Source organism: Engystomops pustulosus, chromosome 2, assembly GCF_040894005.1.
Source record: "Engystomops pustulosus chromosome 2, aEngPut4.maternal, whole genome shotgun sequence".
NCBI classification, from domain to species: Eukaryota; Metazoa; Chordata; class Amphibia; order Anura; family Leptodactylidae; genus Engystomops; species Engystomops pustulosus.
In genome coordinates, this window is record NC_092412.1 from 75,629,793 (window position 1) to 75,657,248 (window position 27,456).

At 38.1% G+C, this 27,456-nt stretch overlaps 1 protein-coding gene and 1 long non-coding RNA gene across 4 annotated transcripts in view; one reads left to right on the forward strand and one right to left on the reverse strand.

Annotated features, from left to right (window-relative positions):
* The first annotated feature begins 389 nt into the window (after positions 1-389).
* Positions 390-25,559, forward strand: LOC140118000 (uncharacterized). Its single transcript, XR_011853116.1, has 3 exons — positions 390-466; positions 2,403-2,471; positions 25,365-25,559. It is a non-coding gene; the product is annotated as an uncharacterized lncRNA (long non-coding RNA).
* Positions 9,591-27,456, reverse strand: part of DIAPH3 (diaphanous related formin 3) — a 403,620-nt gene continuing 385,754 nt past the window's right edge. For all 3 annotated transcript variants that reach the window (XM_072135306.1, XM_072135307.1, XM_072135305.1), the window contains one exon: positions 9,591-12,241. In XM_072135306.1, the coding sequence (XP_071991407.1) occupies positions 11,985-12,241 (257 nt within the window). In that variant the 3' untranslated portion in view covers positions 9,591-11,984. The remainder of the gene's footprint in view (positions 12,242-27,456) is intronic.

Sequence of the window (27,456 nt, forward strand, 5' to 3'; positions counted from 1 at the left end):
TTACTCTGTGATATAACGAGCTTTGCACCTGTGCGATATCACATGACCAGGGATAGATTTCTATTCACTGGAAGTAAACTTAGAGGCTTTCTATAGAATGAAACCAAGCAGAAAACCATGAGGAATGAATACAGAAAGTATATTGTAAAATTGCATAACTTTTTGTTACATAAACTATATCAATTATTTGCTGAAAGTGGACAAACAATTTAAGCTATAAATTAACCCAAGTAACTATTATTATGCCAACATGCCGATGACAGGAGAAAACACTACCTGACCTGCAAAAACGGACAGGAATAGGACCTGCTCTGAGTTCTGTGGCTTGGATTGTTAGTTCACATGGAGCCATGGAAACCACTGCCCCGTATGAGTCCATAGAATTACAGTACATGGAAGATTTGCAAGGCTATCTGCTGAAACAATGGCTAGCACATTTGAAACACGTGTTCTATGAGCTGTAGAGGTAGTTGAGATATTTCAAATTGGGATGGTGTTCTACCTTGGCTAATATTATTATTAATTAATAGCATTATTAATTCCATAGTGCTGTACAATCAGTAAGGGGTGCACATACCTTAAGACAACAAGGATTGCAAGTACTGCACAAAATACAAAACTACAGAGATTTGAAACAAAGGGAAGGCGGACCCTGTCCATGGGAACTCACAATCTATAAGGGAGGGTAGATGGTGACAAGAGGTGAGGGAGCAAAGCAGTGCAGTTTTTGTAGATCCTAAACAGATGGGTTTTCAGATTATGTTTCAAGGTTTGGAAAGTGGGGGACAATCTGACACATTTTGGTAGATAGTTCCAGAATATGGGAGATGCACAGGAGAAGTCCTGGATATACTTGTGAGAAGATCAGATGGTAATAGAGTTAAGTATAAGGTCCTGTGAGGACCAGAGGTTATGTGTGGGACGGTGGTGAGAGAGGCGGATGGTAATGGAGTGAAGCTGAAGGTCTGTTGCGGATCAGAGATTAGGTGTGTGGGTATTAGCTAGTTAGTTCAGGAATATATGGAGGGGACGGTTTGGTTTACATTTTAATTAGAATTTGCTGCACATTGGGTAAACACTGGCAGAGAGTTGAAGTGAGAGAGATGGATGGGCATCAGAGTTATGGGTGGATGGATTGGAGGGTCATTAGAGAGTTAGCTGGGAAGCCATAAAGAAGAATATTGCATTAGTTCGAGCAAGAGATGATGAGGGCGATGATGATGGTGATAGTTTATTGGTTTCTTCTTTATTATCTGGATTCAAATAGATTAGGTGTGTCCAGCATGTTCTAATAATAAGTATAGTACGATATGTAAAAGATATTTGACTACTGTAAGTATTGGTAAAGAGGAAGCGCATACAATTTACTTTTTTATAGCATTTGGATAAGTGTCATGGAAAGTGATGACTTATCAAAAACGGTACAGCCTTATAAGTCACATAAAGACAGGTTTATTTTGTTACATTCTTTTGTCAATGCCTTAATATTATGAGTCTTTCGCTTGAGACCAAATGGAAGCGTTCACCTTAAGACTATGCTATTCTTTGAATAAGTATTAGGAAAATATATAAAAATTCTTTTTATACTAAAGTTTAAATGAAGCTCCATGATCTCCAAAGTTTTTGCCAAACATATAAAAGGTCTGTAGATGATATCTTTAATCTCTAATTTGTTAAATTGCCCTCTTAATTCATTTTACACATTATTGTTCAGGGAACATTGTGTGAGATTTTGAACTTTTGAAACTTATTAATTGTAATAGGCTTCAAATATCATACATTAAGACATCAGCGTCATTCATTACCTGTGATCCTTAAATTTCAGAGGTTTCCTATAGCGTTATATATAAAACACTATAATCATACATGTATGCACAGTTAATGAATGATGCACTATGAACTTTTTCTACTTTTGGCAAGTACCAAGTTTGGAAGATCTCTTTAACATCAAAAACAATTTGGAGCAACTAAATAGATTTTTTTCCTTAAAAAAAATGTGTAATAAAACTGCGTTGTCTGTAGTTTTTTGAAATTACACAGATAAATACTGTTATCTTAAGTAACAAACAGATCATTTTAACCTTCCAGCTTTCAAAAATAATTAAGCAAACACCACACAGCCAAGTATTATATATTCATCTGTGCTTCTCAGGAATATCTTTAAAAGATAAACACAAGGTTCATAGTTAAAAAAAAAAAAAAAAAAAAAGATAATGTGTACTGTGATAGTGTGGCAATAGTTAAATAGATCAAAGTTGACTCCTAATGTCTGATGAAGGGACCCGAGTGGTCTTGAATCCTTTCAACCGTCATCAAACTTTTTAGTTAGTCCATAAAGGTATCAACAATTTAGGACTCTCAACTTTTAATCTAAGGTTAATAGTATTCACTTGATCACACAGGATAAGCCCAATAGCCAACACATTTCAAAAAGCTGAAGGATATGAAGTGGAATTCTGAGTAAACAGCAGGTAAAAATCTGATGGGACTTCTAGGAGAGATATAATGTAATACACATACTAATACAGATGCAGTGGTCCGCCAAGGGGTGTGCCCCTGTTTTTCCTAAAAGTCCAGTCAGGATTAACTTTGTTTTCTTCGTCAAAAAACCTAATGACAAACTCCATCATTTAGTTTCAGCTTTTTCCGATTATGATATCATTTAACTAGATAGGTAGTTTTTCATCATAAAAAGGTAATAGCTGTTATGAAAGGGAAATATGTGCATTCAAATTAAAATACTGCTGGTACAGAAAGTGTTTTTCACTTTTCTTTGCAGCTTTTATGTTTTTTTTGCTCATTAATGTACACTCTGTACCCCATCTTGACGAAAAAACAAACAGAAATTTAGATATTTTTGCTAATTTATTAAACAAAAAAAACTGAAATTTCACATGGTCTTAAGTATTCAGACCCTTTGCTGTGACACTTAACTCACATGCTGCCCACTTCCTTCTGATCCTCCTTGAGATGGTTCTTCTCCTTCATTGGTTTAATTAAACTGATTTGACTCAATTAAGAAACACACAACCCTGTCTATATAAGACCTCACAGCGCATGTCAGAGCACATGAAAATCATGATGTCTAAGGAACTGACAAATTTGTGGCAGGGCCCAAGGTTTCATAATAATTTCTGCAGCACTCAAGCCTCCTAAGACCACAGTGGCCTCCATAATTCGTAAATGGAAGAACCCGAAGATCGCAGTGACTGAGCTCCAAAGATGCAGTAGCGTGGTGGGAGAAAATTACACAAACTCAAGTATCACTTCAGCCCTTATCCAGTCTGGCTTAAAGGCAGAGTGTGCCCGCAGAAGCTTTTCCGCAGTGCAAGGCATATGAAAACCTGCATACAGTTTGCAAAAAAAATGCATGAAGGACTGGCACTGCTCATCACCTCCTAAATACAATCCCAACAATGAAACATGGAGGTGGCAGTATCATGCTCGGGGAGTGTTTTTCTGCTGAAGGTACAAGACAACTGGTTGAAGTGTTCTGGACCTTAGACTGGGCCAAAGGTTCACCTAATAAAACAATGAACCTAAGCACACAGCTAAAATGACAAAGCAGTGACTTCAGAACAGCTCTGTGACCATTTTTGACTGGTCCAGCCAGAGCCCTGATCTAACCCAAATTGAGCATCTCTGCAGAAACTTGTAAATGGCTTCCACCAACATTCAGCATCTAACCTGAGGGAACTGGAGAGGATCTGCAAAGAAGAACGTATGAGGATCCCCAAATCCAGGTGTGAAAAACTTGTTGCGTCATTCCCAGGACGACTCATGGCTGTACTAACTCAAAAGCTGCTTCTACCCAGTACTGAGCAAAGGGGCTGAATACTTATGACCATGTGATATTTCAGTTTTTTTTGTTTAATAAATTAGCAAAAATATCTACAATTCAGTTGTTTCCTGTCAAGATAGGGTGGAGATTGTACCTTTAAGGACATTTACCAAAAGGGTGAAAGACTGTATGCAAAAGAGCCTGAGGGGCTCCAAGCTCCATTAACACATGGAGCCCTTCAGGCTCATTTGCATACAGTCATTTATCCTGGTAGTAGATGCCCTTTAATGAACAAAAAAAAGGACTTTTTTAATCTTACCAATCGGCTGCAATGAAACAAAAAGTGAAAAATGTAAATGTCTGAATACTTTCTGTACCCAGTGTATATCTGTCACTCAAGCAAGTTGTTATGGACTTTAGTGGCAATGACTGATCCATGTGGTAGAATACATGAGTAAACTGGAGTTGTCCAGTGTTCTAATGTCTTTATGATGTCTAAAACATAGAATGACAATTAGTTAAACAAAAAGTGTCCAGTAGGTCACATAATGATAGAAAACTGGAGTGGATGAGCATGAAGCTGAAGAAGCCCAGCCACCAAGTTTTGCCATTATTCATGTTTCACATTGAATTGTTTGAATAGGATACATTAAAACATTCTGTCAGTAGGTCTAGTTTCCAAGCAATGAAATACAAAAAAAAATGAGTAATACATACCCACTCAGGGTTTCAGGAGGTTATTCTCTACAAAGCTTCTATGTTGTGAGTAGAACCACTATTAATCAGAGTTATCTAAAGACACCCACATAAGAGACAGGATTGATATTTCAGAGAATATTAACTGTAACATCAAATAAATTATTTATACCCTAAGTGTTGGTGTGGATTAATGTACACTGACATGATAAGAAGAATATTTAAATAACTAATGCAGAACATAAAACGTAGAATTCAAACAAAATCTCAGAGTCAAACAATTGCATGCTATTATATTCAGCGAAACATAAATCGCCTGTTCTGTTCACTTATTTATTGTTTGGAAATGTCACATTTTAATGGAGCTGCGAGCGAAAATAAAGAATATAAAGCAGACTGGATATCCCAAATACGTTTATTATACATAATAGAATGTCAGCCGTATAAGGAAACATATTTCTTATTTTATTCTATGATTGGTAAGAAACTGGATGCGGCAAAATGAGGATAACAGAAGATATAAGTTACAGATGGCTTTTTTATATATAAAAAAAAAACCCTTAATACTAATTAACATTGTCACAAATGTGAACTGCAATTATTAACCCCCTTACGGCAAGCTTGCTTTTTGTTTTTTACTCATCACTTGCCAAACCCATAAAATGGGTTTCTTAATTGTACCAAGTAAAATAATGTACAATATTCTTGGAAGCTGGAAAAATAAGCAATTGTGTTAAAAATAGGCAAAAAAACATAGCTGCTGTTTTTTTCACTGCAGTCATTTTGGAAGTGTGGAAGTGCCATTTTGTAAATCCCTTCTACTTGCTTCTATTCTTAGCAGCACAGATATTTAATAAAGGCTAAAGCCAAAACATCAAAAAAATCGGCAATTTGCCACAGTAACTTTTTTTAGGTTTTTACAATTCATTGGATGTGTCCCTGGATCTTTTTTCCCGATTTACTAGATCAGTCAGTCCTGTGTAATGTATCCATGAGGTAGCTGAATAGAACTAAAACATGGTGTTTAATATGTAGCCTCACACACACAAACTAACTCCTTAACTTCAACTTATAACTCAGCACTCAGTTAGCAGCTGTGTTACCTGACATCCATCAATAGTGCAATGATGTAACTTGCAAACATTACTGTCAAGACAGGGAAGAAGTACTTCACACAACTAAAAGGCCACTTATTGAAGGCACAGGTGAGTGTAAATGGAGCGCCAGGACGCAGCCCAGTAAGCTGGTTGTTTCGGCCATCCGTCAACTCAACTGGCAGTAGTGACAAACCCCCCCAGTATGATGTACCACTTTTGTGGTACAAAACAAAACCCCCAGTATGATGTACCACTTTTGTTTCACTGGCTACTGCATTTGTACTAGGGATGTATGTGAGCAAAATTTTAAAAACATGTACCGTATATACTTGAGTATAAGCACAAAAAATGTGCTAGAAACCCAAACTTGGCTTATACTTAAGTAAAAAAAAAAAAAAAAAAAAGTCAATACTCACCTTTTCGACGCCCTGTGCAGGTGTTTTCTTCTTTTGCCCGACAGGTCTGTGCGACCTGCCTGAGGTCAGGCACTGACATCACACTGATTTTCTGTTTTTAAATATTGGGCATACTCGTGCTGCCTCAGGGAAAGGCTGTCTGGTTATAAACTGGGGGCAGGGGGCTGGCTATATACTGAGGGCATGGGCTCATTGGTTATATACTGGGGATGTGGGCTGGCTGTCTGGCTATATACAGGGGGCTTGCTATAGACTTGGGGCAGGCTTTGCCTGGCTATATAGTGGGGGGCAAGAGGGTTGCCATATACTTGGGGTAGGGTTCGCCTGGCTATATACTGGGGGATGGCTATGTACTGGGGAGCAGGGGAGCTGTCTATATACTGTAGGCAGGGGGCTAAACAGCTATATACTAGGGGGAGGTTGTGACCAATGCGCTTCTCACCCTAAGCTTACACAGAGTCAATAGGTTTTCCCATTTTTTGTGGTAAAATTAGGAGCCCGGCTTATAATCAAGTATAAACGGTACATTCGAAAACTACATACCTTCAAATTAAAATATCAAGTGGAAAACCCCTTTAGTCATTCAATCTACTCAGAATATTACAATTGGTAATAAAACATCTACACATACAGGCTTTAATAGAAAACTGATGATCGGCATAACTGAAAACCTTCAGAATGGCAAATATCAATACAAAACGCAGAACAGGCAATACATAAGACAATCATTCAATGGACATCTACCACATGGATGCAGTGCTTCTAACCTAGCACACTTACATGCTGGTGTGCGTCTCCCGAAAAAGGACCTGCTCTTATTTATGTTTCTTTTAAAAGATTCTGGCTCCGTCCCCACATTTCGCCTCTCTGCCTGTTACCTCCCTCCGAACTGAAACGCTGAATAGAGGTATGAATAATCAGCAGTCAACATTGCCAGAAGGGTCTCCAGTGCTGTAAACTGAAGCCTCTGAGGCTAATTTGGAGAATTTTAAAATATTTTTTTCTCAAAAACTAAGCTATTGGAAACAAAAAGAACAACAGATCCTCTTTCAGGAGGTTTACTCAAGCATGTAAGTGTGCTAGGTTTAGAAGCACTTCATCCATGTGGTATATTTCCTTTAAGCTACATACCCCAGACAAGATGTTATAAACACAGATATCAAAGCATAATAAACAGAAACACAGACAAAGCAATATGTAATAATACAGACCCTAAATCAGACAAAAAGTCTCTCCCCTTCTGCTGTGGTCACTTTATGGTGCTTATACCTTGTGCTCCCTATACCACTACCTCTTACCAAGACCTCTACAAGTCAGTGCATCCTTACAAGTTTCTTTCAGTGAATTATGTGTTTGCCATAGGAAACTAACTGCATGTTCTATTCTGGTCTGTTTTCCTGGATGAAATCTTCACACATTTGTTTCAAAAAGGGATTAGTGCTGAGAAGAACAATGGACATAAAAACAAGTCACATAGTATTGTAGACAAAATGATGCCAAGAAGAGCTATGCCTAGAATATTGCCTGAAGAGGGGATGAGCAGAATTTTCAATATCCAGGTTTAGGAAATTTCCGTAAAATGATAGAAACACTCTTCTCTATTAGACCACTTTTTCTATAAATCTATATACGGGACCTAAAATATGAAACTAAATTGATGCTATCTTATGACTTGAAATGCTCATCCACTGAATTTTGGGGGAGTATGTGGCCGATTCACCTTTTAACGGGTCCTGAGACAATTGTGCTGACATAAATACACAAATCATGAGGAATGATGTATGAGTATCGTTACATTTATGTCACCTCACATTGGGGGAGATTTGTCTACATCAGAATAATCTGAAACTGAAAGGCCTTGCGCCACTTTTATTAAGGGTTTAAGACAATTTTTAGGCACCAGAAAACTTATAAACTAAACCAGGGGTCAGGAACCTTTTTGGCTGAGAGAGCCATGAACGCCGCATATTTTAAAATGTTATTCCATAAGAGCCGTAGCATATGCACATGCCCCACAGTAGATTGCTAGCGGATTGCAGGCACACCCGTGCCCCTCTCCGTGGCGGCGCCCCTTTCCGTGCTCACTCATCCCACCACTTTGCGGCTTCTGTCCCGCTTGGCCAGCACGCGCTCCTGCACTCGCGGATTTAAAGGGCCAGTGCGCTGATTGGTGCCACCCACTTCCCGGGTTCCTATAAAGACTGGCAGCTATTAGATTGGTAGCCATTGCACATGTCCCCCAGTATATAGGTAGCCACAGCACACACCCCAGTATATAGATAGCCATACTCTAATTAGAGAGGTAGCCACAGCACATACTCCCAGTAGGGAGGTAGCCCCAGCAGATACTCCCAGTATAACCACAACACATGCCCCCAAGTAGATAGATAGCCACAGTACATGCCCCCCATTAGATAGGTAGCCACAGCACATGCACCCCAGTAGATAGGTAGTCACAAAAAAAAAAAAAGAATATTGACTTACCAGCGCTCCCTGCGGCCAGCTCCTCATCGCTCCCACGCTCTTCTCTTTGACCCAGGCTTAGACGATGGCGGCGATGGCACCTGGGTCGTACAAAGGACGTGGGCAGCGGTAACATTGCTGCCTGTGTCCAGTGATTAGTCTAAGAGACACAGCAGCAGCCGTCACTATTTATTAAAGATCTGTCTGAGAGCCAGATGCAGCCAACAAGAGAGCCATATCTGGCTCCCGAGCCATAGGTTCCCTACCCCTGAACTAAACCAAGTAATAGCTGGTCAAAAGTAAACTCCTCCAGATTCATCATCCAGGATATTTTATCTTGTGCAGAATAAGATAGTCTAACTCTGCTCTGGTTTATTTACCAACACTTTCATAAATCTCCCCCATAACATTTCATTTTATTCTTGAATAAAACCTTAAAGGGGTATTCCGGGAATATGAGCGTCTGACACAAAAACCCATGATGATATAAATAAATGAATACAACAATACTCAATGTCATTAGTCACAAAACGGAGCTTAAATAATTTGATTTTATGATTTACAAAATTTATGGCCTCTCTAAAGTAGGTGGAATTATTACTAAGATGGCCGCCACTGGAAACTACAAGTTCCATGATCCTTTAGTTCTCAGTAACTCCTCCTCCCTCTGCTCCCAGTGATGATCTAACAGGTTTTCTTGCTCTGTTACCATAGTAATGATGTTTAACTGCCATCACCACAACACCAGCCATACTGGATGCACTTCAACCAACCGACTACAGCCAAACATAGTGGTGATCACATGACCCTGCCCAGGCAGGTACAGGACATGTGATGTGGACATGTGACCAGCAGCCATCTTCTGTCCTGCAACGGACCGCGCGGAGGAAATTAACGGACTGATTAAAGGGCCAGTAGCATTTTAATTCTTCATTACAGTCTATGTCATCAGCATTTTCTGCTAAGGGGAGCAAAATTTTAAATAACAACTAATTACACATTAGCTTATATTTTGAGTGCCCACTTGTATATGAATTATGCTGATTCCTGGAATACCCCTTTAAGCTTAGTCCAAACAAAATGGGAAAAAATGAACATTCTGAACAGAATCACCAAAGGAAACACACAGATACCAGGTAGGTAACAAACTCCTCTTTTTATTTGACATTGGTATTTACAGTGGTCAGCTATCACAGCCATGGCATCAGTATATGGGAAACAGCCAGGACACTTACTTGACGATAAGACTTTGAAAAGTGTTTTTCAGAGCAGTGTCTTGATAATATAATCAGGCACATTGTTACCATTGCAAATTCTATTTATGAAGTGCATAGGAAAGCACAAGGCCTCATTAACGCTGACCCACGTGCTCATTAAGAGTACTCCACGAGTATTGCTGATCAGAAAGAGCATGACACAACCCGTGCCGTATGAGGAGGGTGGAAGGAGGAGTGAAATGGATGAGGTATTTGCAAGTTTAATAGCAATTTCAATAATAACATGTAGTGTTTATAGAATGTAATGCACTGTGGTAATAAAAAATGCAAGACTGAAGAATAATGACGGTAATAGAAGAAGATCCAGATTGGCATATAAAAATATTTATGGCAGAAACGCTTCCTAAAAGAAGGCAATGTTCTCTACAATTAAGATTACACAATATGTTATCTTATTTCTCACACATATATAATAAACTCACCTAATATGTATTTTGCTGCAAGCTGTGGTGTGTACTGACATCTCGTCAGACAATTGCTAAGTGCTTTCACGGTTTACAATTAGTCATTGAATACCATGTGGAGTTTCTCTCCCCAGCGTTGGACTTGTTGACCTGTTGTGTGTACTCATCACCCTTGACTGAGGATGTCGCCTATGACAGAAGGTTAGAGAAACTCTGCCTGTGCATTCAGTTCTCTAATGTTCAGTCTATCTGCTTCATTACAAGCTCCGTGTTGTTTACTACGTCTCATTATAGTCTGCGGTTGATATTTATTAGTTGTGCTTCTTTAAGGAAATCTTAGTATTTTAAGATGTGTTGCCTGATTGCAGGCAGTCTTACCACTGCAGATTCCGTATACATAAGGTTTACTTTGGTACTGATAAGCAGATCATTTAATAAATATATTTCTCATAAGCATTTTCAAAACAATGAATATTATAAATTTAGTACACAAAAAAATTACTCAATTTTTTTGCACTGTACAAAAAATGATTGTCTAATAAGTGTTCTAACATTTTGCACTCATCCATATTGCCTACAAAAATCTATTACCCTTAAAAATATAGTTGTCCCAATCCTTAGTATATAAATATACCCCAAAGCAGCATTCACATGTCTGAATATAAAGTTACTTCTTCAGCAACTTCAAAAATTATTCCACCGATATTCCCATTCAGACAAAAACTATTTTTAAACTAAATACTGTAGAGTAATCCAATGTGAAAACCCCTACAAAATGAATTCTCCCATAATGCATTTCAGCAGGATTATTATACTGTATGTGTTTAGCTGAGCTTTATCTGGGACATACAACAACTGAATGTTAATAAAACAGCAGAATGTAACTCAGTAACGTACGTAAAAAAATGTGGTGAAATGATGGTGCAAACACTACAAAATGTGACAAAGCATTTATCCTTTATACTAGGAAAACTAAAAAACTAAGGCTAAATGGCTAATGTTTTTGAAGGTGCCAATATTATAACTTCTATATATGTAAAAAATAATGAAAAAAAAAGAATTGCACTTTTATTGAACCCCAATTTTATAACCAGTTACTTTGTGGTATCAAAACAATGTAATGGACCGTGCTGGAGATCAGAGGAGGAAAGTACAGGCAGTCCCTACATACAGGATAGGTTCTATAGGTTTGTTCTTGAGTTGAATTTGTATGTAAGTCGGAAAAGGTAGATTCTCTATGTGTAAATAAAGATACATAATGTTCTGGTCCCTGTGATAAATGGAATTTAAACATTTTTGGTTGGAATAAGGATTAACAATAATGCTTCTTTGCAGACACCTTACAGTATATCACTGCAGCCTGGGGCTATATGACATGCATCCTGATAAGTCACAGTCGGCAGGGAGGTCCGTTTGTAACTGTGGGTTGTCTAAAAGTCTGATATTCTTAAGTTTTGGACTGCCAGTACTCAAATCTCTAAATTACGGATATTACTGATTGATAATTAATAGGGAACTGATAAGGTGACTGTGTATGTGTATACATGTTTAATCCTAGTACCTACCAGTTTGGTCCTACTGCATAGATAATAAAAGTTGGATTAACTACAGAAGCAGTTAATACACACGAGAAATATGGTTGAATTATATTAATATTGTATCAATGCAAATACTATCATGTATAAAATCGGGGCCGTAATGATGGTAGAGAGAAGACTCAATTAAATAAGTAGTTAGTGAATGCGTGAGACTGTACGCGCTGCTTTCCATGGTTACTTGATATTTAGCTTACATGGTTATATTTATATGTTTATTTTCTTAATAAAGGCAGGAAGGACCACATTGCTTTGTTAGAGAGCTCGCAGTCTCGAAAGTAAAGCTTCAACTTCTGGAATTGACTCTGCCTTGACAGCAGTGCTGTGACCTGCCCCTTTGTCTCTGTGCCCTTCCGAGTTGCACACCTCTTTTCTAGCAGTAACCTTGCTTCTTGTTGCAGACGCATGAGATTCCAACTCATAACTGAGTTCCTTAGCAACTGGAGCTCTTGCAGCTGTAGAGTGGATATTTGGTCGTGAACGTGATCTCTCAAATTGAGGTTTTTGGTTTTCTGGGAAAATTAGAAGAGAAGAAAATGCTAGGTTATAAAATTGAATTACATTTTAAACATACATTGCATTATATTTCCAATTTATAGAACACAGAAAAGGTAATTTAGGGCTGAGGCTGAAAGTAGGAGGAAAAGCAAAAATATGCTTTAAGTGCTCTGGCATACAGGAAAAAAGTGGAAAATATATACTGGTATTAAAAGGACAGTCTCTAGAAAGAAGCGATTTTGCAAAGTAGTTGTTTATAGCTGATCTGGCCGAGAGGGGAGGATATTGATGATGGCAATACATCTTTATCAGGGTAATTTGCATTTGCACATAAAATAGGCCTGATAAAGAGAAGGCTTCAGAAGTAAATATATTTTATTTTCTTTTGCATTTATTACAAGGAATATGCAGGCTTGTCTTCCTGGTTATAAACTCTCAGTGTCGGGAGGAAACTTTACATTTGCTGTGAAATCAGCACTGCAGTTTAATGTTCCCAAGAAATCTATTTTCTTACATTGTGATCTTTTTCTAGAAAGCGACTATTAAGTGACAATAATCTTGACTTATCACAAGTGCGGAAAAAAGACGGCCACACTGGCTGATGATTAAGTGACTTTCTGCGGCTGACTCCTCAAATCGTTAGTGCTCATTTTACAGAATGATCCCTCCCAAAGATATGCAGCCCTCTTAACACAGGCATATTCAATATTCCGGCAACCTTGAGCAGGGGGATTGAAAATGGCTTCAGAAACTTGATATGACATTTAAAGTTTTTTCGGTTATCGGCTGAAAGATGTCCTATCATCTCAATAGTAATGACTTTGGAGCACAGGCAGTCACTCATGACAGTGTGGTTTATGCGAGAGCCGAAAATTCCTACTGAAAACAGCTTGTACATTAAAAGGTGGTTGCTGAAGATATTTACTGCATTGTCATTTTCTGACCAGGGGCTCACAATGATGGATGAGTACTTTACACACAGTCTTGACAATTACCAACATTGCGTCCACTGTTTGGTTACAGGAACACAGGAAGAAGAAAAGCTTCAAACTGTAAATAAAACATTTCTATACAATGTGACACCAGTGTTGACTAAATAATGTGTTAACTAAGATTTGTTAAAAGTGGACAATATATTTTAACAGAACACATACTCTAGGGTATGTCCCCATTTAACATACATGCAGAATACATAAAAATGCCTACCGATTAGGGAAGTGGATGTATACAGAGATAGTTTACTTGATGTATGTTTTACTGAGGTTTCAAGGATAACATCTGAGCAGAGCAGTGTCACCTAGTAAATTCATCTTATGTACTTGTAAAATTAAACTCCGGCTTTATGGCAAATATTAAGCTTTATGGATTCTCCAATCTTGATAAAAAAGTAATGTAGAGTAAAATCTCAATATTCTGGCACATTTAGGGCTGGATAGATGAGGGATCTGAGCGTTCCCTTTACAACCTAATCTTGTTCACGTCCAATCAAAAAAAGATGCAGGTTCCCACCACTTGTTCGGGAAAATATGGACCCTGCAAAGTTACAATCACCTTACTGTTGGTCTTATGGCTATTTTGGGAAAGTGAATATCAAACGCTACAGTAAAATGTTCTGCCATTAAGAGTACATGTGAAGAAAAGACAAATGTTCATGATAGACAGCGTTTCCATTTAAATAGGTTCAAGCTACACATTCTGGTTCAAAGCACAGTATTCTAGATCATCTTAATTCTAATTTAACCTTAACCTAATGTCAGATATATTTAATGTTGGATTACTTCCATGCTTCAGGCCTGACAACTCAATAGACTACGGCAATAAAGACAATCATAATTTCATTGATATGCAAATCAGCATGAAAGAGAAAAGGGAATTAGCTGTAAAGACCACAGATGTCCTGTGGAATAGTCATCCCTTTAGCCATGATTTACATGTTTAGATCTTGGGCTCCCTGATAGTAGTCGCCACTTAACTTTACCTTAATAACTTAATTACCATAATAACTTTACCTCTATCCATAGGAAAGATAAAATATTGGTATGTAGAACAGACTCTTTAAGGCATAGGTACCCGTTATATTGCCATCTACAGTCTTACCCTACCTGAAGAAGAACATGCAATTTCTCGGCCACAAACAAAGAATCCAAGGTCCTTTGTTTGCATCCCACGTGTCTTTGGCATGTTCACACCCCAATGACAGCAGAAGACACGGCTCGGGCTGGAAACAATGCCAGAAATATGAAATACTTTAAGCTTGCATAGAGCACATGGAAAAAACCATCTGTCTTGTGTTTAAAAGCTTAGACTGCTAAACCACCACACTTTCGGCCTCAAGGCGGTCTGTCGGCAAATCTGGAGAATTTTTCTCCTATTAAAAGGCCTCTGCACAGCCTCCCTTTAATATCCTTTTCTGTCAAAATACGTGTGCTGATATTCTACCACAAAATTTCACACCAGCCATTTTGAAATATAGATTTCCACAGAGCAACATGGAACACTTTATCGCACTGGCTACATTAGCTGATTTAATTGCTGGAGGAAACTGTCTCCAATTAATGTCCAATTATCCATAGCCTAAAGCAATAAATGGGAAGAAATGAGATGTAATATAGTGCTTGAATAATAGGTCATGCTAGATGTCATCTAGTCCTGAATATGGTAGGTCCATGACCTTTGTCATATAACATTAACCCTGCAAGTTTTCCGGAGAGGTTCAAGATCGTATTTCTCCCAATAATGGCCTTTGTACATCATACTGAAAATAATTTGAGCACACAATATCATAAAGAAGGAAGTAATAGGTAAGAAAATGGAAGAGTGAACTAGCCAAATGCAATAATGAAATTAATCTCATCTGCAAGTCACAGAACTTTGTAGCATGTAGGTCTAGTAATGAGAAGCAGGCCAAGAAAGGGGTTACATTTTTTCATTAAAATGGTGTAAATCTGGAAAAAAGCCATGTCTTTGAAAAAAAATGCTATTACAGGAAATGCTGCATTATTGAAAGAAGTGCTCCACATGAACAAGTAATTAATAGAAAGGTTAAATCTATTTACATTGCTAGGTAAGGAAAGTTATATAGACATTTTGCATAATTGGCTTGTGACTTTTTAAAAATGCAGTTATAAATAGTGCTTACAATGCTTCATTAACCTATAATTGAATTACAAATTTAAGATCTGGTCTTGCTTGTGTAAGGAAAAACAGCTTCCTGATCTGAAAAAAGATAGGGATGTTAATTCTTAAATTCTTCAACATACGCAGCATGTGCGCTTATAAAATACTTGAGCTCCCTACAAGCCATATTGTTAAACCGTGAAATAAGAAAAAATTAAGTTTTGTAAAACTTCTTTTATCCAATGTGAATGGAAATTCAGAGTGTCAGCTATCCAGGATCATTAGATGTTAAGCAAAATGCATAACATTTACGTGAAGATGTCAGATACAGAATCTTTTAGTTCTGTATTTGCTGACGATTCAGATATAGATGAAATGGATATCAATTTTTTTAACAAAGTAGTATAACAAAGTTAAAGAGGTCCATTCAAAAGTTTGATGCAGAACAAAAGCTTTGGTCATTACCACACTATAAATCAAGAGGTGCAATTTTGTGTTCTTTGTTTCGTGACTTTGGCTTCTGGATGAATTAAGAAATGCCTGGTTTCAAAAATGACCTACAAAATCCAGCATCAAGTGCACTTGATAAAGATCTGACCCGTTACAGTTCCAAGATGCAAATATTATTCAAAATCTGGATATATCACATTTAAAAAATAATATTATTTGTGCATAAGCTGTGTTTGTGTGCAGCAAATCACAATGAGTATGCATGTAAGTTGCAACTATAAAAGCACAAACTTTCGCACATGTATTCAAAGTTATATTTTCCTTGTTTCCCATTATAAAACCTGCCAATAAACAGTAATTCTATAACAAATTCAAGAGAAAAAGATCATCACACCCACTAACTGCCTGAAATTTCAACTCTCTCTTTACTAACCCATCCTGTGTCTTCCTTATATCCAGCAAACACCAGATACTAAGCTCAAGGCTTCTCTTAAAGCCCCACTGACTTTGGACCTTGTATTTAAGATGGCGGCTTACGGCCTGTTCAAGCAGCAACATCTTTATTAATTAAACAATTTTATTTTTTCCCTTATAAAGAATGGCTGGTGCATTCTTATACCTCTTGTGTCACACCCTTATAGAATATAATTTCTTGTGTGCAGGACCCTCACTCTTATTCTTCCTTATGCCTATGCTTGTACTAATGCATAATGTCTTATTTTATTAATATATTTCCCCTCTGATTTGTAAAGCACTACTGAAATTTGTTGGCACCATGTAAATAAAGATTATCATTATTATTTTAAGCTTGGTATAATTTTACCCCTAAATCTTTCCTCTTGCAGAACATAAAGTAGGCTTCCTTTCTCATCCCTGAGACAACATTCTTGTCTGTGGCCTCCCAGCTAACTCTCCAAGGCTCTTCCAATCGATGCGCAACTCTGCTGCCCGGCTAATCCATCTCTTCCCACGTTTCTCATCTGCATCTCCTCTGTGCCAGTCTTTCCACAGGTTATCATTTGCATAACACATTTAAACCATGACTTACAGTGGTGGCCCGGGGGCGGTTCGATGCCACACATGTGTGGCACCGTTCCGCGCGGTACACTGGGAAAAGATAAAGCATGCTCTATCTTTCTCAGTGTGTGCGCCCCTGAGAATATGTCTGTGTGAATGTACCCTTAACTCTAGCTGGGCTAATAGGTTCCTGTGGATGGCAGGCCAGGAGGCAGTAGCAACTTATCAACATTACATCATCGAGTCCCATAGGAGATATTGGTGAACAGAGCCCAATCCTTTGTAAATCACTTAGGTCCTATAAATGGACCCATATTTACTGTATCACTTAAGGGATAAATTTCTATGATTCTAGGTTTTTCTGATCTGCATTGTGAGCAGAGAACATCCATGCATTACTTATCCTAAAACAGAGGTTGATGAAATTGGGTGGAGTGATAACAAGTCCTATGTAACATCAGACACAGTATCTAAGTGATTTTTGCATCATGAGAAGTGTAGCTGAATTAATAGTGAGCAGCACAATTATTTGAAGTATGGCACTCGCTGATGAATTTAGCAATTATTCGCATCCCAACTACATCTTTTAGGGCATCATTTCCCTTTAAGCTGAATATAATAAACGTGGCCACATTAGCATTTTAATAAGATGTTGATGGAGAATTTATACTTCTGGGCTACATTAGTAACAAACTGACCAAATCATAATGGTAATCAGGTCACATTAAATAAAATCCATTTCCCATTAAAAAGTAAGACAAGTGCAATAACAGACTATGATAAGTAATTGCGTTAATTCCATACGCCACTCTCTTATATCATAAATGTAATCGTAAATGAAGACACAATTTTCAATGTAATGAACACGAGGAGGAAAAAAAGTGAGGCTATTGGTATGCATAATAGTGGTTTCATCATAGTGCAAGACATGTTGAAAGTAGTACCGTCAATCTGTACGACTGATTTTATCTGAGAATTATCATATCATAATCAGGCTTGAGTGACCTGTGAAGGATGCTGGAATTTCAATAAGCAAATCTGAGTGCACATTTCAAAGTCTGGCCATGCACCTGCTTTTATTGTCAATTTTCCAGGTATTTGCTTCTCTGATATTTGAATGCAATCCACTGTGTAGACGTCCCTGGCATACTAATGCAACCTCCTCAGATCAATAGCTATACATTTTTTAATCGCGTTGAAAGAAGGGATTGATGCGGTGTGACTTAAACCCAACGATAGTCAAACTTTTATGCCTTTTCTCAGAATGTCATTCCATCTAGATTTATTATTGCTATGTGTGTTTGAAGTTGCCTCTCTCAGTAGCTCCATTTAATGTTCCTTTGTGCAGGTTTCACTTTTGAAATTTCAGATGGTCTTGATCTTTCAAAATTAATTTTCTTAAAAAAAAAGCATTTTACATTTTTATCAAAAAATCATTGGAGACATTTAAAAAAAATATAATTTTTATGAACAGGTTTAAGTTAAAAAAAGAAGTTGCAATATCTGTGAGAGAGTGGAGCACATTATGAAAAGAATGCCTTAACCCCTAGGTGCACCAGGACGTTATAGTACGTCCCCGGGGCTACATGCTAAGTGCACAGGGACGTGCTATAACGTCTTGCTTCTGGCACCGGCTCACGAACGGAGCCAGCACAAGAAGCAGCGGCTGTCAGCTGTCTATCACAGCTGACAGCCTGCGCTAACACTCGCGATCGGAGCAGACTCCGATCGCGGGTGTTAACCCCTTACACGCCGCGGTCAAGCATGACCGCGGCGTGTAAGGGTGTTTGCGCTATGGATCGGATCCCCCGCGCCGCTTACCAGGGGATCCAATCCATTTCTGGGCAGCTCCGAGGACTGGCATGTGCCCTGGAGCTGCCCGGTCTCCCTGGCAGTCAGACCCCTTCCGGGTCTGACTGCAAACTGTCTGAGCATGCGCGAGCATGCCAGACAGATTACACTGCTCTACAATAAAATAGTATTGTAGAGTAGTGTATTGAACTTGAACCAGCGATCAGAGCATCACTGGTTCAAGTTCAAGTATAAGTAAAAAAAAATTAAAAACACTGAACACTACACATTAGAATAAAAAATAAATACATTAAAATATAAGCCCCTAAAATGTCACTTTCCCATAAAAACACTTAATAAAGTATAAAAAACACAAAAAAACCCTATTTTGGTATTGCCGCGTCCGTAACAATCTGTTTAATAAAACAGAATTGTTACTGGACCAGCACGGTAAACGCCGGAGAAAAAAAAAATCATTTTTAATTAATACTTTATAAAAAATGCTCTAAAAAGGGATTTAAAAAATGTTATGCACTCTAAAATAAGCCCACTCAAAAGAGCAACTCTTCTCGCAAAAAATAAGCCCTTAACCAGATTTGTCAGCTGAAAAATAAAAAGTTACGCATTTGAAAAGATGGTGATGCTAAAATGAACAAGATTTTCTCCAAATTAGTTTTTATTCAGTGCAATTGAATAAAATACACAAAACCCCCACAAATTTGGAATCCCTGTGTCCGTAACAATCTGCATAATAACACAGAATCATTATTAGAACCGCAAAGTGAACCCCGTAAGAAAACCCCCCAAAAAGCTCCAAAAAAGATAATTTTCAATTAATACCCTATAAAAAAAATGCTCTTAAAAGTGATTTAAAAAATGTTATGCACTCTAAAATAAGACCACTAAAAAGAACAATCCTTCTCGCAAAAAATAAGCCCTTAAACAGATTTGTGAGGCGAAAAATAAAAAAATTATGCATATGAAAGACGGTGATGCTAAAATTAGCAACATTTTTGCCAAATTACTTTTTATTCAGTAAAAATGGGAAAAAATAAAAAATCTATATAAATGAGGTCTTTTCGTAATTGTGGCTACCCATAGAATAAAAATAATATACTATTTTTATGGTATGGTTAACGACCAAAAAAAAAAATATATAAAAATTTTCCTAAAAATTGATGATTTTCCTTTTCCTCCACCAACAAAGAGTTAATAAAATCTCACCAATTAGCTATAAACGCCCCAAAATTACCTACCAGAAAAGTGCATCTCATGTGGCAAAAGAAATAAGCCCCTATAGGTCCACATTAAAGAGAACCCGTCATGCAAAATAACCCCCTAAACTAAATATATTTTCATAAACTGCCATTAGAGAGCATTATCCCTTCATTGACCTGTAAACCTAAGCAATGAGGTCCTAAAGCTGTATGCAAATGACCTGTGAAATGTCCAATGAAGCATTAGCATATTCAAGCTGTCCACCTTATTCATGAGTGGGAGGCACAGCCACACCCCCAGTGCATGACTGACAGCCTGTATAATGGTGTGAGGCTGTATAATGATGTGCTTCCTGGTGCTGGTGGCCACGCCCCCTGCAGCCTGTGTGTGCATGTGTGTGTGTTTAGGAGAGATACAGCAGCTCCAGGCAGCCATGTTACAGCAGAACATGTCAGATTCATGTGTAGTTGATTTCTGTGTCTCTCACCTGTATATTAGGAGGATGCAGCATGTCAGCAGATGCAGCACACACACTAGCAATGCTTTACTATACATTACACACAGACATGAGCAGGGGGAGGAGAGGGGAGGGGTAACAGGGGTGACGTCACTTCCTCTGACCATGTGACCAGCCTCATTTACATTATAAAAATAGATGATTTTACAATGAATAATGTATGAAATAACTAGATAAAGGCTGGGATGGGATCCTTGTGAGCTGCTCCAACAGGTAGTAGTGAGAGGACTAGAGACAGAGACCTGATGACAGGTGTCCTTTAAAAAAAGAAAAAAAATTATACCCTGTACAATGTGACATAGCAAATCTGATCTGGATGGCGCCTCCTTCCCTTCTATGCCCGGCCGTGCGCCCATACAGCAGGTATGGGAGAAATTGGGTATCAAACTTTGTGGATCCTTTTTTCATTTAATCCATTGTAAATGTTTAATTTTCCATCCAAAATGAGTGTATTGTGACAATTTTCAGACCTCCATTTTGTTTTAACCCCTATAAAACACCTAAAGGGTTAACAAACTTCTTAAAAGTGGTTTTTCATACGTTGAGGTGTGTAGTTTCCATAATGGGGTAATTTATGAGTCTTGCTATTATTTAGGCCTCTCAGTGTCAATTAGAAGTTGTGCAGGTCCATCTAAATACGGGTTTTGGTGATTTTACAAAAAATGTGAAAAATGGCACCCAAATTCTGAGCCTAACATTCTAGTAAAATATGTGGAATCTTAAAAAACCATGCCAACATAAAGCAGACATGCAAGAAATGTAAGGTATGAATTAATTTGGGTGCTATGACTATCTGCATCAAAAGTAGAGAATTTAGAACGATGAAATAAAGAATATTTCCAAATTTTTGCCAAATTTTGTTTTTTTTTCATAACTAAATGCAAAAGATTTCCTCCAAATGTTTAAACTAATTTGAAGTACAATGTGTCATGAGAAAACATTCTCAAAATCCCCTGGATATCTCATAGCGTTCCAAAGCTATAACCACTTATAGTGACACAGGCCAGATTTGAAAAATGGGGCCGTGTCCTTAACCCCTTATCACCGACACTAGTTTTCAGCTCAATGACCAGACTCGATTTTTCAAATCTGCCCTGTCTCCCGATAATTGGTTATAACTTCGGAATGCTTTAACATATCCGGGTGATTTTGAGAATGTTTTCTCGTGACACATTGTACTTCATGTTAGTTATAAAATTTAAGTGATAAGTTTTGCGTTTCGTTCTAAAAAAAAAGTGAAAATTTGGCAAAAGTTTGTAAAAATTCTTCATTTTTTAAGTTTGAAATGTTCTGGTTTCCAGACAAGATGTAAAACTACCCAAAAAGTTTGATAATTAACATTTACAGAATGTCTGCTTTATGTTGGGATGATATTTTATGCTTCCGGTCATTTTTCTAGGATGTTACGAGGTGCAGAACTTTAGGTGCAATTTTTCATGAAAATTGCCAAAACTCACATTTTGAGGGACAACTCAGCTTTCAAGTGACTTTGAGAGGCCTAAATAATAGTAAAACCCCATAAATTACCCCACTATAGAAACGTCACCCCTCAACATATGTAAAACAACTTCTATTAAGTATATTAACCCTTTAAGTGTTTCACATGGGTTAAAAAATATGGACCTGCGATTTAGAAACTATAGATTTTTTTTGGAAAATACATTCATTTAGGCCAAAACTGACATTTTCAGAATAAATTAAATGATGAAACGCACTGCAACGCTTGATGCCCAATTCCTCCCGAGTTTACTCGGGTAAACTGCTGTACGGCGCACAGCCGAGTATAGAATGAATGGAGGCACCAATCACAGCAGATTTGTATTGTCACATTTTACGACCTATACATTTTTTTTTTTGTAATGCGAACATATGAGGGCTTATTATGTACGGGATGATATACAATGTATAGATAATTCATTTTGGGGGTCTATAGCTTATTCATGAGATTTTATTAACTATTTTAAGGGGGACACAAAAAATAATCAATTTTTATTTTGGATTTTTAGCACTTTTTTTCCCCCCGCTCACCGTAATGTAAAAATAATATTTTATCTTTATTCTCTGGTTCACTACGATTGTGGTGATACCTCAGTTATATAGTTTTTCTTATTTTTGCTTAATTTTCCTGAGCAAAACCAATATTGGAGAAAATCGCATTGTTTTTACTATTGACAACTTTTCAGGGCCATAACTTTTGTATTTTTCTGTTGTCAGATCTGGTTGAGGGCTTATTTTTTGCGAAAACAGTTGTTCTTTTCAGTCGTATCATCCGATCGCTTATTCAAGCCTTTACAATGCAATACACTTGTATTGCAGTGTATAGTGTAAGTAACTGAGCATGCCGCGCATGCTCAGTTACACAGAGCCGGGTCCTGCCAGGAGGCGGAACCCGGCACAGAGAGGAGCCGACAGCCCCGGGTCACTCGTAGGAACCCGGGGCTGAGGCAAGAGGGATCGGATCCCCTGGTAAGCTCACCGGGGGGGGTCCGATCCACGGGGGACACACTTGCATGACCGCGGCGTGTAAGGGGTTAAACACCCGGGATCTGAGTTTTTCCGATCCCGGGTGTTAGTGCCGGGTCTGGGCTGTGATATCACAGCCCGACACCGGCACCTGCGAGACCCGGTGTCCCGAAATCATCTTCTGACGCGCCGCCGTAGAAAGGCGTACGCGTCAGAAGAAGTACCCTTAATGACCACCGTAAAAAGCCGATACGGTGGTCATTAAGGGGTTAAGGACAAAAGAGGCTGAGTCCCGTAGGGGTTAATGGATGCACTATGCTCCTTGATGGTACTTGTGGCATGTTCAGTCTTTTTTATAAAAAAAAAAACCCTGCTTTTCCACAAAATATTCCTTTGTTAGTGTACTGCAGTAATAGGCTGTTCAGAAGCTGATAAACATGGCCGCTTTCTTCCAAAAACAGAGCCACAATTGAGCACGGGCTATGCCAGTGCTGCAGCTCAGCTGTATAGACAGGAATGGAGCATAGTTGCAATACCACAAACTACCCATGGTCAGAAGAGGAGCTGTGGGCAAAGGCAGCCATGGTGTCCAACCTCTGGAAAAGTCTGAGTTTCGGTTTTTGCTCCAATCTTTTAAAATAAATAACTTTTCAAATATTTCCATCTACAGAGGTTTATTATGGCTTGTTTTCTGTGGGACAGATAGTACTTCATATTGGTACTATTTAATATTCAGAGGTGTGCACCGGATATCTGGGAAAAAAATCCAAAATCTGTTAAACTGACTCATGGGAATACATTGGTTTAGTACAGTTACAGGCATTTCCCGGGCTATGCACATGATAGGTCCTTTAGGTTTTTTCTTAAGTTAAATTTGTATGGAAGTCAGAACAACTACATTGAGTAAGGGTCCAACCAAAGTCCAACCAAATCGTTTTTGTACCCAGTGAAAACTGTTTTATAAAAATTTTGTCTTGACATTAGAACAAGAATTAAATATAAAGCTTCATTGCAGACACCTTATAGTTGGTATTGGATGCTGATAATTTAGCAAACTTTAGTACAAGGTTATGGTTTTGTCTCATCTGGGATATACGATTTTATGTATTTATATTATAACCTTTTTAATGATGAATTTCTAAAGAAAGATTACATTTTTTGACATAACTTGTGGTTAGCCTGGTCTCCTCTCATTTTCTGGTGTATTGGTTTATGCTAGATTATAGAGAGTTTTGAGCCAGTTTTCTGGACTTACTTTGCAACTTTTCACATTGAATCATTTTGGTTATAGTATTGTATTGGTATATTATTTAGTCCAAGGTTGCAAAGAGCTTCTCCAGAGATTACAGTACACGGAAAACTCAATTTTTAGGAGTCTAGGAGTCGTCTGTACGTTGGGTGTCCTTAAGTTGAGGACTGACTGTATAGAGATACAAAGCTCTGTACACTGATGTGTAAGAAGTGATTATTTCCCAGGACTAGCTGTAAAAAGTAAGATATTTTAATTACTTTTTATTAAAATGTCTATAGGGGGCATACAGGGCAGACTTTTTTGTTATGGAGTTCACTGGATACAATTATTTTTATATTTTAATAGATTAGTAATGTTGTGTTTTCTAGGATACAGGAGAGGGGTCATTTGAATCTTCAGGGTTTGGACTTTCCTGTTTTTAACTTTTTTTTCTAGGTCCTTTCAGGTAATTGAACACCAGGAGGTCTGATCACTCTTACAATACACTGCATTACAATTGTATTACTGAATATTGCTGATATATTTTGACAGTCAAATGACAGCCTTGGAGGCATTTCAGATGGTCCCGGCTTTCATATAAACTGATAAACCTCTGGTGATGGGGGGTGGGACAATCAGGGCCAAGACTGCACGAGGTCCACTGCCACTTATTTGCCTTGGTCAGATTTGGCTGTGGCACTTAAAAAGTTTAACACAACAGGTGTCTTCAATATAAGAGAGAAAACGCCTGCCCGATATGGAGAAGGCTGAGTATGTAAGTTCTCTCGATTTAGGATGAAAGGTCACACTATACATGTTAAAATGTTTAACTTCATCCACTAAAAATACAAAACAAAAAAAAAGATAAATGCAAAAGTAAACCACTCAAAAATCCATTGCATAGAACTGAGGAGAGAAAATAATTTATATGAAAGCAACAAAACAATCTATATATTATATATCATATGCCCAAAGTGTGTGGAAATATTCTACACATGTTCACTGGCTTTATCTTTTAGATACATTCATTTTATGACATGCCTGTGCAGTGTATCCTTTTATTTGCACAATATTTTGTAGTTGTAGCTTTTACGAAACTTGTTAGGAAAAGCCAAAGGCAGCTGCCCCGTCTCTCAGTAGCTGTAATTACAATTCAAAGAATGATGTCTGTGGAAGGGTTAAGCGAAACATTAAATGAACATCGAGAGACCGGGGACAGCAAAGTTTATGAAATGGCCGTATGAAGGCAATCTAAAATCAGTGCTTTAATAAAGCACTCGCTCCTAAATATATTGTACCTTTTCTTTCTGAAACCTCTTATTTGTCTTTACAGGTAGTGGATACTGTATAATACACGGGGGAGCACTAAACAAACTGACACCATATAAGCACAGCTGGTGAAAGTGCAATCCTTCCTCTCAAAGAGCCTGGAAATACACCAGCAGGAGACCTGTGAAGGGTTAGTCAAGAAGTGGTTAGAGGGAAATCTGTCAATGTTTGAAGAAAACAGTTTGACAGCCAGTTTCAAAAACAGAATAAACCAATTGAATGCCCTCGGAAAGCACAACAGGAGATTTTTTTAATTTGTTCTTCAGGATACTTGAGCCCTGCAGTACAATGTTTGATGCCTGAAACTGTAGTTTCAGAGTGTGGTCTTGTCAAAGAAACTTGCAGTGAAATAGTTTTAATATTTTAGACAATTTATCTTTACAAATAGTTTCAACACAATGGAGTCAGGTAAAATAAATGTATTGCTGCAAATGTATCACTACTTCCCTAACAAGATTGATCACAAGATTCAACCGCTGAGTGTTGACTAAAGGAAACCTACCATGAGGAATCTACCATCAGAAGATCTGATGGTAGTTTCATCCAGTCTGTCTCTGCCCTAATCTGTAATTTAATAATCCTGGAACCCAACTTGTAAAAAACTTTATTTCAGTAATATGTAAATTATTTGGAGTGGCTAATGCAGCTTATTTACATATTACTCAATAAATATGCAATTACATATTAGGGCAGAGGCAGGCATGAGGAATCTACCATCAGATATTCTAATAATAGATTCCTCATGGTAGGTTTCCTTTAAAGAGCCCTGCCAATTAAATTTTTAGGGGGTTAGCAGATGGGGTCTGTTCTGGAGCCTTATATTAAAGTCTTAAAGAGCACCTGTTGCCCTGAATAAGGCCGCTAAGTGCTGCTTACTACAGTTCTGTGTCCTAGAGAGAAGGTGCCTTGGTCTGAATTGTGCATTATCAACCCAATAACAAAGGCAAGATAACTTTTGAAGATGCTATCTGAAGCTGGTAAGACTGTGGCTTTATCCACAATACATGAGCTAAAAGGCCACTTTGGCAGGAAGAAGTCAATACTCCAAAAGAAATATAAAAAGTCACATCAATATTTGCAAATGCACACAGCAACAAAGACCTTCAAGTTTTGGAGACATGTCCTGTGGTCAGACAAAACTAAAATTGTACTGTGTGTCATAATGACCATTGTTACGTTTAGAGAAAAAAGGGAGACGATTGCAAGCCTGAGAACAGTGTCCCAACTGTTGTTTTGCTGCAGGAGGTACTGGTGTACTTCACAAATGGGATTCAAGAGTACCTTTGAGCTGACCCAAAACACAAAGTTTGGGTATGTGCTGAGCTTTGTGAGTTCGGGTACAAGGTACAAGACAATCAGTCAGAAGATCAGCCATTATCACCCGCAATCAGTTCTGTAACTTACAATTTGGGGAAGATAGTCGCTCCTCATGACGTCATGGTTACAAAGTGACTTAAGGATAACTAAGCCAATGTTTTACACCATAACAAAGCCCGGATCTCAACAAACACATTTTGTTGTGCTGACAACAAAATCACAAAAAACTCATCAATAGAAATCAAATTTATTAATCAATGGAGGCCTGAATTTGGAGTCTCCCACAAAATTAAAACACACTACTTTGCAGTAATGTCTATAAAACAAGACAAAATGAGAGTAATGTGTGTGGCCTACACATGCCTGTATGACCTCCCTACAGCGCCTCAGCATGCCCTGATGAAGTTGCAGATTGTCTCCTAAGGAATCTACTTCCAGTCTTGGTCTAAAGCATCTGCCAACTCCTGGACAGTCTGATGTGCAATGTGACTTTGGAGGATGGAGCGAGACATGATGTCCCAGATGTGTTCAATCAGATTCAAGTTTGGGGAATGAGCAGGCCAGTCCATAGCTTCAATGCATTCATCTTGTAGGAACTGCTGATACACTCCAACCCCATGAGATATAGCATTGTCCTGCATCAGGAGGAACTCAGGGCCAACTGTACCAGCATAGGATCCCACAAGGGGTCTGAGGATCTCATCTCAGTACCTAATGGCAGTCAGGCCATGGAGTGCTCTGTCCCCTAAAGAAATGCCACCCCACACCATTACTGACCC